The 14,507-nt window shown below is 42.7% G+C and overlaps 1 protein-coding gene across 5 annotated transcripts; it reads left to right on the plus strand.

The window, feature by feature from the left end:
- Positions 1 to 1,487: 1,487 nt before the first annotated feature.
- mknk2a (MAPK interacting serine/threonine kinase 2a) lies at positions 1,488 to 13,801 on the plus strand. 5 transcript variants are annotated; one of them, XM_027027643.3, is made up of 14 exons: positions 1,492 to 1,714; positions 2,378 to 2,514; positions 2,665 to 2,755; positions 2,946 to 3,047; positions 3,426 to 3,523; positions 5,392 to 5,471; positions 5,566 to 5,639; positions 6,072 to 6,176; positions 6,411 to 6,466; positions 6,673 to 6,768; positions 9,999 to 10,193; positions 10,827 to 10,991; positions 11,191 to 11,231; positions 11,471 to 13,801. In XM_027027643.3, the coding sequence occupies exons 2-14, from the start codon at positions 2,464 to 2,466 to the stop codon at positions 11,778 to 11,780; spliced, it is 1,464 nt and encodes a 487-aa protein (XP_026883444.1). In that variant the 5' UTR covers positions 1,492 to 1,714; positions 2,378 to 2,463; the 3' UTR covers positions 11,781 to 13,801. The 5 variants fall into 5 exon arrangements, with proteins under 5 accessions (XP_081556455.1, XP_026883444.1, XP_081556453.1 ...); XM_081700329.1 differs by lacking the exon at positions 11,471 to 13,801 and having other exon boundaries at positions 1,488 to 1,714; positions 11,104 to 11,232; XM_081700327.1 differs by lacking the exon at positions 6,673 to 6,768.
- Positions 13,802 to 14,507: the final 706 nt, after the last annotated feature.

The following is a 14,507-nucleotide window of genomic DNA, read 5'->3' on the forward strand; positions in this document are numbered from 1 at the left end:
GCCCCCTTATTGCTCTGACACTGAGTTTTGAAGCAATGTGTTTTCTAGGCCACAGAGAGGTTAATGATCACTTTTCTGGAGCTACAGAGTTTAGTGAGTGAAACGAGTGAAGGTTCATCAGTTGATATCAAGAGCTCTGCATACTGCTAACCTGTATCTGAGGGTTGCTAGAAAAGAGCCATTACTGAAAGAGAAAAAAAGTACTAGCATGGGTGGAGTTTGCCAGAAGGCATGAGAGTGACCCAGCTAAAATGTGAGGAAATGTTCTATGGTCAGATGAGACAACAACTGAGGTTTTTGGCCAAAGATTAAAATTCATCTTTCAGCAAGACAATAATCCCAAGCACAAGGCCAAAGCAACATGAATGGTTGAACACCAGAAAGGTGAATGTTTTACAGTGGCCAAATAATAGTCTGGTTCTCAAGTCAGTTGAAAATCTGTGGCACTATCCAACAAACTTGAACGGCCTGGAGTAAATCTACCAGGAAGAGCAGGCAAGAAGCATTCCCAGTGTGCAAAGCTCTTAGACATTTTCGACAAACTTGGTGGCTTTACCAAGCACTAGTCTGGATATTTATGCAAGCAGCATTTTTAGTATTTTTCAGTTTTGTTTTTTTTAAAGATATGCTAACAAATAATGATTTTTAACATTAAAAACTTATTCTAAGAGCATATTGGTTTGCAATTTAAAAAAAAAACCTGGGTGAAAACGTTTGCAAGGCTCTGTAGATAACTAGTTGACTGCACTAGGTCTCCTCAGCTGTTTCTGACTAAAAGTGGTACAATGTCTATCGCATTATTATTAAATATTTCTTTCACTACATTTAATAGGCTAGCAGTAAAAAGGTTTAAAGCAAACATGTCTTATAGGTCTAAAAAAGAAGCCATTAAGTTTGGAACTACTCTGCATCTTCATATATGTTACTGGTCGTGAGTTAGCGTCGTATTTACTAATTACGTATTTCACGTTAATGGTGGCGTATGACCACTGATCATATAGGTTTCAATGCATCGGAGTCCCTCCATCCAGTACTGATAGATATGTGCGCTCCGTCCTATAAATATATGAAGGTGGTACGAGTGGGTTGCCAGATTTTACCAAAGTCCTCATCTATCTATCCATCTACCTATCTATCCATCTATCTATCTGGACGTTTGCTTATTTTTTTGTGGCTCACAACATGCACAATTCCTCCTTTTACTATCACTGCCTACGCTGCGCATGTATGTGCGATACAATAAGTTTGTTCCCGACGTGGTTTTAGATGTTCCAAAGAATAAAATCTATTACCTTGCACATCCGATTGATGGGTTACCGCTGTTATAACTATATGATAAACAACTACTACAACTTACCTGAATACAATCTGCATGAACATTAGATAATTAGATAACCATAATGAAAAACTATTGTACGGTGGGTGCTGGTGATATTCCCTGTGATACGTGCAAGGACGACTACGTGCAGCACGTTCCCCTACGCTGGTTAAGCAGAGTCTATGGTGTGTCAACGTCCTCTACACTATGCTGTATAAAATAAACTCTCCGCCCCAACAGCTGAGTTGTCCAACCATATGTTATATATTCTAAGACGCTGCAACAGCCACACTAACCTGCAATTGTTTTAGCAAAGCAACACTTAAGAGGCAGTTATTGACCGACGGTAGGTGGGTGCAACGCCTGAACGCTGCAACTTCGTGGCTGGTTAACGGGGTAAGAGGTCGAAATACTCAGTAAATTGGCTGTGACAACTTTTTAATGATTGGGAATTACATGTACGTTGATGGTGCTTAGCTGGTTTTAACAAACTAGCTAACCTAGCTAGTTTTTTGGTCGCATCATACTCGAATGTATGGCTAACGTTAGCTACGCTATCGCTATCTGACTAGTGATCCGCTTTCTTGTAGCCGGGAGTAACTGATTTAGGCTAGTAGCAGCGATTTTGAGTGTTTTGATATCCTTTCCTGTAGCGTAAATTCTGCTCAACCCATGGTAACATTTCAGAATATCGGTTTCTTAGCTAGTTAGCTAGCCAGCCTTCTAACTAGCTAATTGTCTAATATTACGAAACCTCTGGTGGAATTGTTACAGATTTAACTTTATTTAACCTAGGTTATCTAACCTAGCTAGCGTTAGCCCGTTGTGATTATTTAAACTGGGCGGTTAAATTCAGAATGAATGGCATTTTTGCTATGCCCATTAACAATCTCGGCGGAAAAAAAATGTGTAATAAAAAGGAAATATAAAAAACGAGTGTTTTTTTAGGATTAGAGTATATATATATTTTTTATAAATGCCGTTCACCGTGTGTTACACACTTGTATGGGTTAACTGGAGTCTACACCAAGTCTGAACTTCTGATTTATCATTTGATAGGCCACTTTGGTGACTCACTGCTGAATCTGATTGAGGAGCTACTGTTCAACCAGCCGAACAGCAACACTAAGATCAGCAGATTTAAAATGGTGCAAAACAAAACAACAGAAATCATGGGATTCCACAACACTCTTAAGGTTGGTAAGATTAGTTTTTAGTTTACATTGTCAACAGAAATTATGGAGTCGGAATCTTTATTTGCAAAGTACCAGACAGATGTCAGTTATCACACAAAATGTGTGAACATTGGAAAACAACAAACATCCTCTTATGTTCACCTTTTCCAGAGTGAAAACCATTTTGAGATGGATAAATTCATCAAAAGGGAGTCCCATCTGCGCAAAGATTTATTTGATTTAAGTTGCCCACCAAGACCTGGTGAGAATTTGTTCTTGTTGGTTTTTTTCTCTGTTGCTCATTCAGTTAGCCTGTAATGTGTTAAATCCTGTCATGCCAGTCTCCCAACAGCCCCCTAAAGTAACCTTTCCAAAGGAGAGCATCTATTATCTGTCTGTGATGGGCAAAGTTCTGTGTTGGCTTGGACCCTTTTCTTCCTGCTTTTCTTAAGATATGTCGTCCAGCCAACCTATAGACATCCCAAACGCCAAGAAGAGAAACAAGAAGAAAAAAAGGTGCAGAGCCACGGATAGCTTCACGGGACGCTTTGAAGGCACGCTGCCTCTTATTTGCTTGTAGATGTACTCGAAGGACTCTAGGTCATGTGCGTCATTTCGTCATGGGCAATGACGAGTCAGTGTGATCTGGCTATTGCTTTTCAATATATCGTTATACAGGGAAAACTGACATTTTTGCATGTAAAGTCAAAACATTTGATGCCTGATTCAGTTTCCATTGTTAACATGTTCATAAATGAAGCTCAGTGTTTTAGCCTAGGCAGGGTTTGGTAGTTTGTCCACAAAAATGGACTTAAATTATGGGGTTATTGGGATAATTGGCACAATACTAGCTGTTTCCACTGTTGTTAGTTAGGAGATTAAGGCTACTGGTGTAAAACAAGCATCCTAAAAAACATTTCAATGCTTTGCAGATGTTTACAGGATACATGATGAGGTTCTTGGAGAAGGAGCTTATGCAGTTGTGCAGGCGTGCACCAATCTGGTCACCGGCAAAGAATATGCGGTTAAGGTGAGCATAAGCACTGTTGCTCTTTTAGAATTCAACTTGATGTGTCCAACTCTGGTGTGCTGCTGTTTCCCATGGTTTCTCTTGTGCAAGGAAAGGCCAGGTCATGTTGGCTAAAAGCTGACTCCTCAGTGGCAGATTATAAGCTTACTCCAGAGGCTGCCTATTGCAGTTTTGTAAATGTTTCCTCCAAAGCCAAATCAGTTTTGTAGGTTAGAATCATTGGTGCGTTAATTTCTGTAAGCTTTGGATAGGGAGTTGAGTGCTCTGGCTGGTGTGCGTAAAAGAAAATGGCCCTATGGAGTTATTACTGGTTGCATAAAGTTCCATTGCCAATTGCACAACTTCTGGGTGGGCTCAGATGTAGGAATATGTTACTGTTGCACACAGTGCTGCATAGCTGGTAGGCTTAGATAAGATGGCTTGATTCTTTTGTGTTCTGTATAGTAGTCAGTTTTATACATTATCCCATTGTGTACTACACTCTGTTCTTCCGAGTTTCATCTGTGAAGCTGCAGGTAGGCATGCGCAGTGCCACCTTCTTTTAATTGGTGACCATTTGTAGTTGGTTAAGCCACTCAGAATGTTGGTGGTTGGGCAGTGGGTGTTTTTTCATGGGTCTCCTTTTTGAATCTGCTTTGTTTTTAGCTTTCAGTAGCAGGAACAGTGTGCCACTCTGCATGCCACAAAGCTAGACTGTGATGACAAGAGAAGCTAGGAGCAGGACTGCTTTCCTGGTGTGTTGGCGTGAAATGTAAATAATGCCAACTCCTTCCCAATTGGGGCAAGGAATTGAAAACAATAGTTGCTCAGCATTCCTTCTGTCTATTTTCTAAAAATCCTGAACTCGTATGAGTGCATTGCAGAGACATGTGCTGTCAGCTGATTTATGTGTAGATGTTCACATGTTTGAAGAAGCATGTGGTTGAGGCCCAGGCAGTAGAACTGTCTAGAGTGGCAAATAATACCCCAGCCTTTATTGCAGGTTTTTATTTTTGAGTATATGCCCAAAGCTAATGCTGAAATGGGGTGGGCAGCAGGGTAGTGCACTGTTTTGGTTTGGGTTTGAGCTCTGTGTGAAATTGACCATAACAGCCTTGATAGTGGAGTGCTTCATTTCTTCTTTATTCATTTGTTTTATAATGGCTCACTTATGCCTTACTAGCTCTCGATTCTCCCCCTGCTTCTCATTCTGCATTTTTCGCTCAGTCTTTGCTCATGTTCTGCCTGGGCTCTTCTGCCATGTCATTAGACACATTTATGAGAAAACATCTTGTCTAAGTAAATAAAAGGAAGCCTTGTACCTCTGGTGTCTCCCACCAGTTGAAAGAAAACCAGACAATAAGAGTTTGATATGATAATGATTGGAACAGGCTCCGTGAGTCTGGATCTGAACATGGTCCCACTGTGTTACTTGTGTGGTGCTGGACATGCTGGCTGACTAAGAACTTGTGTTGTGTGGGTGTGTAGCTTGCTGATTCACTGGTCTGTCCACTTGGTTTGTGGGTGACTGGTGGCATACTGTCTTTGTGCTATTTCCTGCACCCTGTATTGTGTACTTGCTGGGCAGGCCACAATGAGTGGGGGTAGCTGTATGTTTGTCTCTTGCTGTCGGTCTCTCCTCAACACTATTAACTATGGAGAATGCAGTGCTACTGTGTATGGGCTGGTCTGAGAGCCCTGGCCCTTGTGTTGAGGTTGTTGTTTCACAGTATAGAAGAAAACCAGTGGCTTAATGGCCCTTTTCTTGTGCTTGCATTAAAGCTATTTTTAATACCATTTCTGACCATGAAAATGGAAGCAGTGTGTTCTGACCTTGAATGTAAGAACCTGGAGAGTTCAAATTTCTGTCTGTGTCTGATGTTTCCCAGATCATAGAGAAGAGGCCAGGGCACAGCCGGAGCCGGGTGTTTAGAGAAGTGGAGATGCTTTATCAGTGCCAAGGCCATAGGTATGGCGATCCTGCATGACAATATGATGCAGGCTTAATATTATTTGTTACAACCAGTAATGAAGGTTGACCAAATGACTTTTTCTTTGCATAGAAATATTCTGGAACTGGTTGAGTTCTTTGAAGAAGATGAGAAATTCTACTTGGTGTTTGAGAAATTGAGAGGAGGTTAGTCAGTTGTCTTTATTCTGATTTTAGCCTAGAGCTGAAACGGTTATTCTATTACTTATTATTCTTGTTTCAGCTTTAATAATAAAAAAAACCCCTCAAATATTTCCTTTATAGATTTCTGTTTACTCTTTTAAGTGGCGTCAAGCTAAATGTGAATTTATGATTTAACCTTAACGCTTGAAAAAGAAGCAAGGTCTGGGAGCATTTTATTAAAGAGGATAAATAGGTTGCACAGTACTTTGAATGAACATGTAGAAGCTTATTTTGTAATGACATTCATTAGCTAGATTCATAAAACTGGTTAAATCTAGCTCAAAAATGCAGTCCATTCTGTAAATAAATCAGCTCTTTGTCCTTTTAATCTTTTTTTTTTCTTTGTGGTACATTTGAAGCTGTTTTTCTAATTCCACTGCGTGTGTTCTGTGGTAGGTTCTGTGTTGACGCACATTCACAGGAGACAGCATTTCGGTGAACAGGAAGCTAGCATCGTGGTACAGGACATCGCCAGTGCTCTGGACTTCCTACACAGCAAAGGTGAACCAGCCCTGACTTTTTTTGTTTCACACCAGAGGCCCAGTCAACTGTAACACATTATTCTTAGAAAGAAAAGATGGCTCATCTGCATGATGGGTTATCTGAAGCAGAGGTGTCAAGGTAAAGGGAGGAGGCTCTGAAACGGGACTGGGCCCAGTTGGACGGGTTCTTCTAGCCTGTAACAATGTGCATTTGTTGCCTGTTGTAATCTAGACACATGTCATTGCAATCTAGGAATGGCGCATCGGGACCTTAAGCCAGAGAACATCCTTTGTGAGCACAGTGACAGGGTGAGTGTGTGGGTGTGGTACCCACTGAGGGACAAACACTTCATATCTGGCTATATTACTGACCAGATTACAAAGCCCATTGGCTGTAATAACATTTGTCATGGTCTGTGAAATGGATATACAAGTCTTTTGTGACATGAAAGCATATTGATGTATAACTACTGGAAGTTCTCTCGACAAACCCCCGTGTCCGTGTGTCCGTCCAGATTTCTCCAGTGAAGATCTGCGACTTTGACCTGGGCAGTGGGATCAAACTGAACGACGACCGCTCACCCATCTCCACTCCCGGCCTCCTGACTCCAGTGAGGCCCATGTAGAGTAGAGGAGCAGCTTGCACTGCATGCTTGTTTGTAGTCTTGTTGCTCCGTTGCAGTATTGCTGAAGCAAAGTCAGAAAACGTCATTCCTTCTTACTACAGATGCGTGAGGAATGAAATATTTCCCAGGATACATTTGAAATTAAGCAGCACTATACAACAGTGCAGCCAGACAAATACAAGAAATACAGAGAACAGTACAACTGTATACTATACGATAATCTATGCCACTTTATACTCTTCAGTGTCCAGTTAAACACAGGACAAGAGGTTAGACACTAGACTGTAAGTAATGTGGGTGGATTACTGTTCTAGATTTCAGTGCATATTGTTGAAACAGAATAACAGGGTGTTGCAGGAGAGAGGCTTTTGCTTTTCTCCCCCCCCCCCCCCCCCCCCCTTCTGAGACAGCTGGTTGATGCATTAACCTCCCCCCTGCCTCCACCCCCATCTCTCCCCATTCTAAGTACATTTGTTGGAATGCATGCACTCAAACAGCTGCCCCTAAGGGAAATTCCCTTATTGTCCCATTTCAGTCTTCTCTACAGTGATCTCCGCGGGTGCTAGTAACTCACCACCTGACAGGTTTTATGTCTCACTTGCAGCACTGTTGCTGTGAAATCCTGCAGGCCAACAAGGAAGAGGGTTATGGAGATTTAAACTTGATGCTAATAAGTTGTCATCTTGTTTTTCTGTAGTCTGACTTGGTGGGGAAGGACATTCAAAACACTTTTTGCTGACCTATTAGTAAATGGTTAAAGGCTATAAGGGGGGGGGGGGACAGTTTTCTGGTGGTGTTAAGGACCTGCATTTTTAATTTTTAATTTTTTTTTTGCAAACATTGAAACCTCCCTTTCTTGGCCTGTAGCAACTGTACTTTGGGAGTGAAGTCACACAGACTATTCGAAAGCCTGTGCCTCTTACTCACCTCTTGTGTGTGGCCCATAATCTTAAGTTCGTGCCACAAAACTTTTTTTTCCTTGGACTGGAGAGTGCAGATTCAAGAAAGCCAACAATTACACCTCTTTCCTTAGAAACACTAGTTTGTCCATCAGTGGAACTTACCACACAGACCACATCTTGGCTTATAATTTCTCCTCTGTCCTGCTAGCACTTGGCTACCTTGAGCATTCTTTACATAAAAACGAACTTAGGAAAGTCCCTGGTTAGTATGCTGATTGTCTCACTGGTTCCTGCCTTTACAGCAACCAGCAGCAGAGTGCGACACTGACTTCTGGTACCAGGAGCTGTGGCTTCTCAGGATGTAATGGCTTTATCTGCACCATTAGCCTTTTGTACATGAGACTGTCTACACACTTGGAGGTAGCCAGCTACAGGTGCCATTTGTCTATAAAGGCACAGTCTGGGGGTGTGTTGCATGGTGCGGTTCAGGTCATTGACTTTGCTTACTGCAGCATATTGCACTAAAATGCTGCTGGTTACTTATTGAAAACTAATGGCTGACTAGTAGGAACTGGAAAATGCTAAGAATGCTAGCCATGTTGGCTTTTGCCAGACTTGTTCCTCCTGTGAAGTGCAAAGTTTTAGTTGCTTGTCTGTCCTTTTTGATTAAATTCGTTGTTCATTTTGCCACCTAATTTAAAGGACGTTTCTTTGGCCTTCCCAAGCCAATGTTTGCATGCCAGCCAATTTTTGTGTCTGCTGGTCAGAGTGGTTCAGGGATGGCGTGATCTAGTTTCCATAATTAGCAGCTGTTTTCTTTAGCAATGCACTCCTAGGACTAACACCTGTCTGTCAACCTCTGACCTTGGTCAGCTTGTACTTCAGCCATCACCATGCATTTTTGGTACTGCTCACACATCTTTTGAATCTAGTCTGGATGAAGGCTCGGGATATTTTGCAAGTTTGAGGTGTTATCTTGGAAGCAGTCTGATTTTGTGGAGGCTGCTCCATGCTGTTGAGACGCTCCACTTCTGTTGGCCCTGTGCAGTGCCAACCAACTCCCAACGCTCATGTCAACTCAAGGAGCGCTCGTGTAACATTCAGAACTCCTTATAATTAGGCCACTGCTGTGTCTTGTGTGCTATTGCTGACCAACATAGTTACCCACTGCTCTGCACCCGCAGTATTAATGCGCTCATCCGAAAAGCCAAATACGTGCGTGTTCATGTTATGCAACCCACTCTGCTAGGGTTGGGGCTTGTTTATCTCCTCAGAGAGGCTCAAATCCTCCCCCCCCAATCCAGTGGCCTTTTGGCCTGCATCCCACATGATGCATGGAGGCCATGCGGGTGAGCTAGGATGGCAGCGACACTTTGGCTGTTGCTACAACTGGGGGTGGACCGGATTTGAGCACCCAACCTAGCTGGCAATAAATGGGCAGCAAGTGCTGAGTGGCTGACGAATAAGGTATCGCAAAAGCTGCAAACCAGGCAATATTCTTGACACAGACTACAGCCTCAGATTGGGCTTTTTAGCTTGGGTTGGTGTGGTGTCTTTTTGTTTTTTAGGCTTCTTTTTCAGGTTCAGATCTTGTGTGTCTGTCTGTCTGTTTTAAATATGCCATGCTGAAACACAAGCTTTGCTGTTATGACGCCTTGCCACCTGGCATGAGTCACAGGTCCATGTGTCCATTTTTGAAAATCGGGGAACTGATCTTGGGTGTTCGATTTACCTTGGATGTAAACAAATGTGCTCTGTACTGCAGGCATGTTTTATCTGCACAGATAACGGGCTTTGTCAGTGTGCAGGTTTATTAAACTAAGTGTTGCTCTGTCATAGACGACTTTGGTGTCTCATGAGAACAAGGTTGGCTAGTGTGCACTAGATACATATACACTCGAGCATATGTGTTGAAGGTCAATTGGAAGTCCTATTTCTAATTTCAGTGCACATTCAGTGTTCTTGCAAAGTGCTTTAGGATTTGCAGATTCGTGTCATGATTTGATGGTTGTTTCAAATGTTTGATAGTTGTTTCAAATGTTCAACTAAAGTGGGTCAGTTAGCACTTTTATCACTTTAATACTCATCCTTTAGTGTGGTTTCCATTCATGCTGGAATGCTGATAGATTCATCATTGCTGATGTCATCCTAACAGAGTTGAGTTTTGGAGCAAATGCTTTGTGACCAGCCCTGTTGAGTGCCACTCAGTGCCCTGAACTAAGTATTGCTTTTAATTGTTCAGCACTGTGCTCTTGTGGTGCTGAGAGCTACTAGCAAAGCATTTTAACTTGCTGGTGTCTGGTGCTTCTGCAGTGTGGCTCAGCTGAGTACATGGCCCCTGAGGTTGTAGAGGCCTTCAGTGAGGAGGCCAGCATCTACGACAAGCGCTGTGACCTCTGGAGCCTGGGGGTCATCCTTTACATCATGCTGAGTGGATACCCACCCTTTGTGGGCCACTGCGGGACTGACTGCGGCTGGGACTGGGGAGAGCCCTGCTACGCCTGTCAGGTGTGTGAAGAGAAGGGGGGGTGGGGTGGGGAAGAGACACACACACACACACACACACACACACACACTTACTTTCATGTACTTGATCTAAAGGCAGCCAAACAACTGGTCCTGGCAGCCATTAGTGCTGCATAGTCCACCCCCAACCCCTGGCTCAACCCTGTTCTAACATTTCAGGGTGTCTTATCTTCAAAATCGCCAATCTATGCTGGAGTCTGTTCCTCTTGACCAGTAGTGGGCATCACTGTTATAGAGATTATATACTCTGTTATAGACATCAGAGATGTGTGACTTCTCAGCTCTATAGAACTTGGGGTCTTCTCCTCAATAATAACCATCATTCAGCACTAAGTTCTTGCTTAATTACAAAAGCATTGCATTCCTTCTCTTTTGAATCGTCTTGCATGGCACAGTTGCACATCATGCTTGCAGTTCCTGGCTTCTGAATACTTGAACAGCACCCGATGCCTTAAAGAAGCAACTTGACACTGAGGTTGTGCCGTTGTTTGGACACACCTTTAACCCCAAGAGATACTGGAGATTATAATTACCAGAATATTCACCAGCTCCACAATTAATACAGACACAGAGTATCCCAAGAACCTGATCACTTCTTTATCTTCATCTATACAGCACATGCTATTTGATAGCATTCAGGAAGGAAAGTATGAGTTTCCAGAGAAAGACTGGGCTCACATCTCCCCTGCAGCCAAAGATCTGATTTCCAAGCTGTTGGTGCGGGATGCCAAGAGTCGGCTGAGTGCAGCACAGGTGCTGCAGCACCCATGGGTACAAGGGGTAAGTGTCTGTGTACCACTTCAAGCCATGCATTTTGGCTTGGCTGGTAGGTTCTAGCTTGATGGTTGGCTATTGTTCAATTTAGCCACTGGCCTTTTTTTTTTTTTTTTAGAAGACAAACGTTGAGTTGCTGTAGTAGCAAACTGATGATCGATGGCTTTTGTTTTTGTTGTTTGTGCGCGCCCCCCGCCCCCATCAGTCTGCTTCAAATGCAGTGATGACATCCATCCGGCACCAAAGGTGAGAACAGCTGATTATTACAAACCACTTCTATGCTTTTGACTTAAAAGTAACAGAGGAGTCCTGCAGTAGGACTTCTTCACCTACAAATTGTAGTTTTGGCTAGAAAAGGATGAGGGGCAAGCAGTGTTCACTAACCTTCACCCTTTGTTCCTCCTCCCATTGCTATTTTTGGTTGAAGTGTTTGTGTGACCTTGTTGCTGTCTGCACTCCTGACTGTCTCTCATTCCCCCTCTCAGGGGTGGTAGTGCCCAGGACCTGACGTTCTTCGCTAGTCAGGCAGTGGCCATGAACAGGCAGCTGGGCGAGCAGGACGAAAGCACGGCGCAGGAAGACAAGGCGGGCCTGTCCTCTTCACCTTCCCCCTCTTCCTCCCCCTTCTCTCCCCTGCTCCTCCCTGGGAGCCTCAGCTCCATTCCTCTGTTGGTGCTCTCCAAGTCACGGCTGGCCCAGCAGCGTCGGACGAACAGCCAGCCCCGGGGTCCTGTGTGTGCCACCGAGCTGCAGCAGCTCCTCGCTCCACTGGTTGTCGTGGGAGACTGTGCCTGACCACCACGTCCCACTATAAACATGCGCACACACATCCCACCCCTTCATGTGCAAAGCCATTACTGGACACTCCAGCTGGCAGTCAGTTAAACCTTCAGGCTTAGTTGCATCGTAGCAGAGGTGGGGATATTGGAAGCTCATGGCCAGAGGGACCTAGATAGTTGTAATACTTACCCAAAGCATAGATCTCGGACTGCTGTGGTAGTGTCAGTCTTGGAATGAGACGGGAGTGAACCTGTCTGACGATGTTGGAGTCTGGGTTCTTGAAGTCTGTTAAAGACAAAAAGCTTCAGAAACATGCTGAGAAACCAAAGGTGCACATGTAGCACTGCTTCCTTGTGTGTTTGACTGGATTCTATGTCTGCCCAGCAGAACTGTTGTGCTTATGCGACCTTTGAGACCTGTATCTTATTTGTTCTTCCCTAGACAGGGATGCAGGCCGACCACATTGGTCAAGTTAATCACTTCTTTTTTTGATGTTTTTGAAATGGAAAACTGAAATCTGTTATCCAGGTAAATGGTTATCCAGGGAAGATGGTACAAATTGTATCTTTTATAGCATCTTATGGGTTTTTTAATTTACATGTTGCATATGAATCAAGTGTCCGTCATTGCAGCAGATACTGCCATGTTTTCAATTGCTGCCTCAGGGCCTCTAAGAGGAGCTAAATCCAGATTTAAGGTGTATGGAGGAATTATGACATTTGGAGCACAACTTTTGTTTTTGTGTAGTTTCTTTGGGTTTCAAAGTCCAATTGTTGCTCTTTTTGTGTTTGCTGCTTTCAAAAAGGCTGGACAAAAAGGTACTCCCCTGACTTCTGGTCTAGCCAGACCACTGTGGGCACTGATTGCATGATTGGATCTTTACCCCTCTGCTGGGCTGCCTTTAATTTTAGATTAACCTTCCCTTCAGTTTCTTTTGCAGATCAGTCATTATTAAGCATTCAGTGATTGAAATGCACATACATGAAGGAGTTGGGGAGCGCTCCAGCAATAATGCACATTGATTTCCTTTTGAAATGAGCTGCAGCTTATACCAAGCAACACAATTGGCACACTAAGCAGAAAGTCTGCATGTCACTGTTTTAATTGACATTGACCAAGTTGAATACTGCAATAATTAAAATGCTTAACACCATGGGATTTCATTCTGGACTCCATTACCTGTTTGTATTTGAGCACTTTGAATATGGTGTTTGAGAGAGTGATTTTTAAAGCCAAAACTCAGTTAATGTTTTCTGCATAGATGAACACCCATATTTGTGCCCATGGTGTGTGTTCTCTCTTCCTTACTCCTGTCTTCACCAGCATTTCTGTTTATATGTTTATCTTTTATTTGTTTTTAAATGGTTCAGTTTATTGGACATGTGGGGGCAAAGAGCCTAAAATGTTATGGTTTTTACATTTTTTGCTGTTTTCTTCAGAGTGTAAGTACTTTTGAGCGAGGACAGTTTGAACAGAACGCTTGTTTTTGTTTACTTTGCATAGTTGAGATGTCTGCATATATCTTAATGTTTGACAATGCTTTTACATTTTATCTTGTTTGATGATGATGATGATGATGATGATGATCCAGAAAACACTGAGCATCAAACGTTGCACAGCCTGACACTGGCTGACCAGCCTGATGAAAATGTCAGCACTTGGCCTGTGGAGGCCCTGAAGGCTCCTCTGCCTCTTGAAGGGCTGTGCCACTGCACTTACTGCTGCCTTGTGATGTTTTAACAGATGTTCCATTTTATTAAGCATTTTGTCTTATAATAAGACTCTTATGCATAAATGGTTGTCCTCATGGTTTTTGAGGAACTGGCCTGGGGCGGGTGGGGGGGGGGGCGGGGCGGTGTGGTGTATGTAACTTTGCTCTCTTGCTGAATTGAACCTGTTCATGCTCACTTTGGTAGCCACACTCATATTTCAGGGACCACTTTTTTTGTAGTGCTTTTTTTTTCTCCCCCTAAAACATTGGTTGTTTATTTTGCTTTTGAGTTGTGGAGCCCCAAATAAAGAGCATGAAAAATGTACAGAGTTTAACTGTTTTGCTTTGGATTTTAGAAGCCATCAATTTTGTAGTAGTACTGAAGAAAAAGCAAAGTTTACAGTTTACTGGAAGGACTCTCAGACTACCCAGTTAATGTTTGGCAAATCCTATATGGGGGGTGTGTGTGTTTTTTTTTCCCAAATGTAAGATGTGTGGTGTTAACTTCTCATATGCTCCCTGTGGCCAATCCTTTACAATTTAGTCCTGCAGTACTTCGTGTGTGCATGCGCTATATTATGAATTCAAACTGTTCATCAATTAGCAGATCCAAGTACCTTGCTTTAAACCTTGAATAATTTATTTACACCAAAGGCTATTTGAGTTCAGTGCTAGATAAAAAGGGAATCGGTACAACCTAATTAATTTAATTAAAAGCTGTGTGCTTAAGGAAGATGAGGTGCGTTTTAAATATTTGTAATATGTATGCTTCACTGGCGTTTATAGTATATTGAGGTTATGAGTGTATTTATACATTTTGTGCTGCCTTCAAACTGCCTTATAACAAGGCAAAGATTTAATGAACTAAAAAGTGCATGTCTTTAATCACATGTCTATTGGCAAGCTTCAACCAAGCAAACTAACTAACCTTATCGGATAAAAAGGTGTGTTTGAACAACATTCCTGCACCCTATTGCTTTAAATGCAGATATTTTCCATATATTAGTCCTATCTCCCAAAAGAAAGTAGTT

The sequence above is a fragment of the Electrophorus electricus genome, chromosome 17, assembly GCF_041902795.1.
Source record: "Electrophorus electricus isolate QZ-2024a chromosome 17, ASM4190279v1, whole genome shotgun sequence".
Lineage (NCBI taxonomy): Eukaryota > Metazoa > Chordata > Actinopteri > Gymnotiformes > Gymnotidae > Electrophorus > Electrophorus electricus.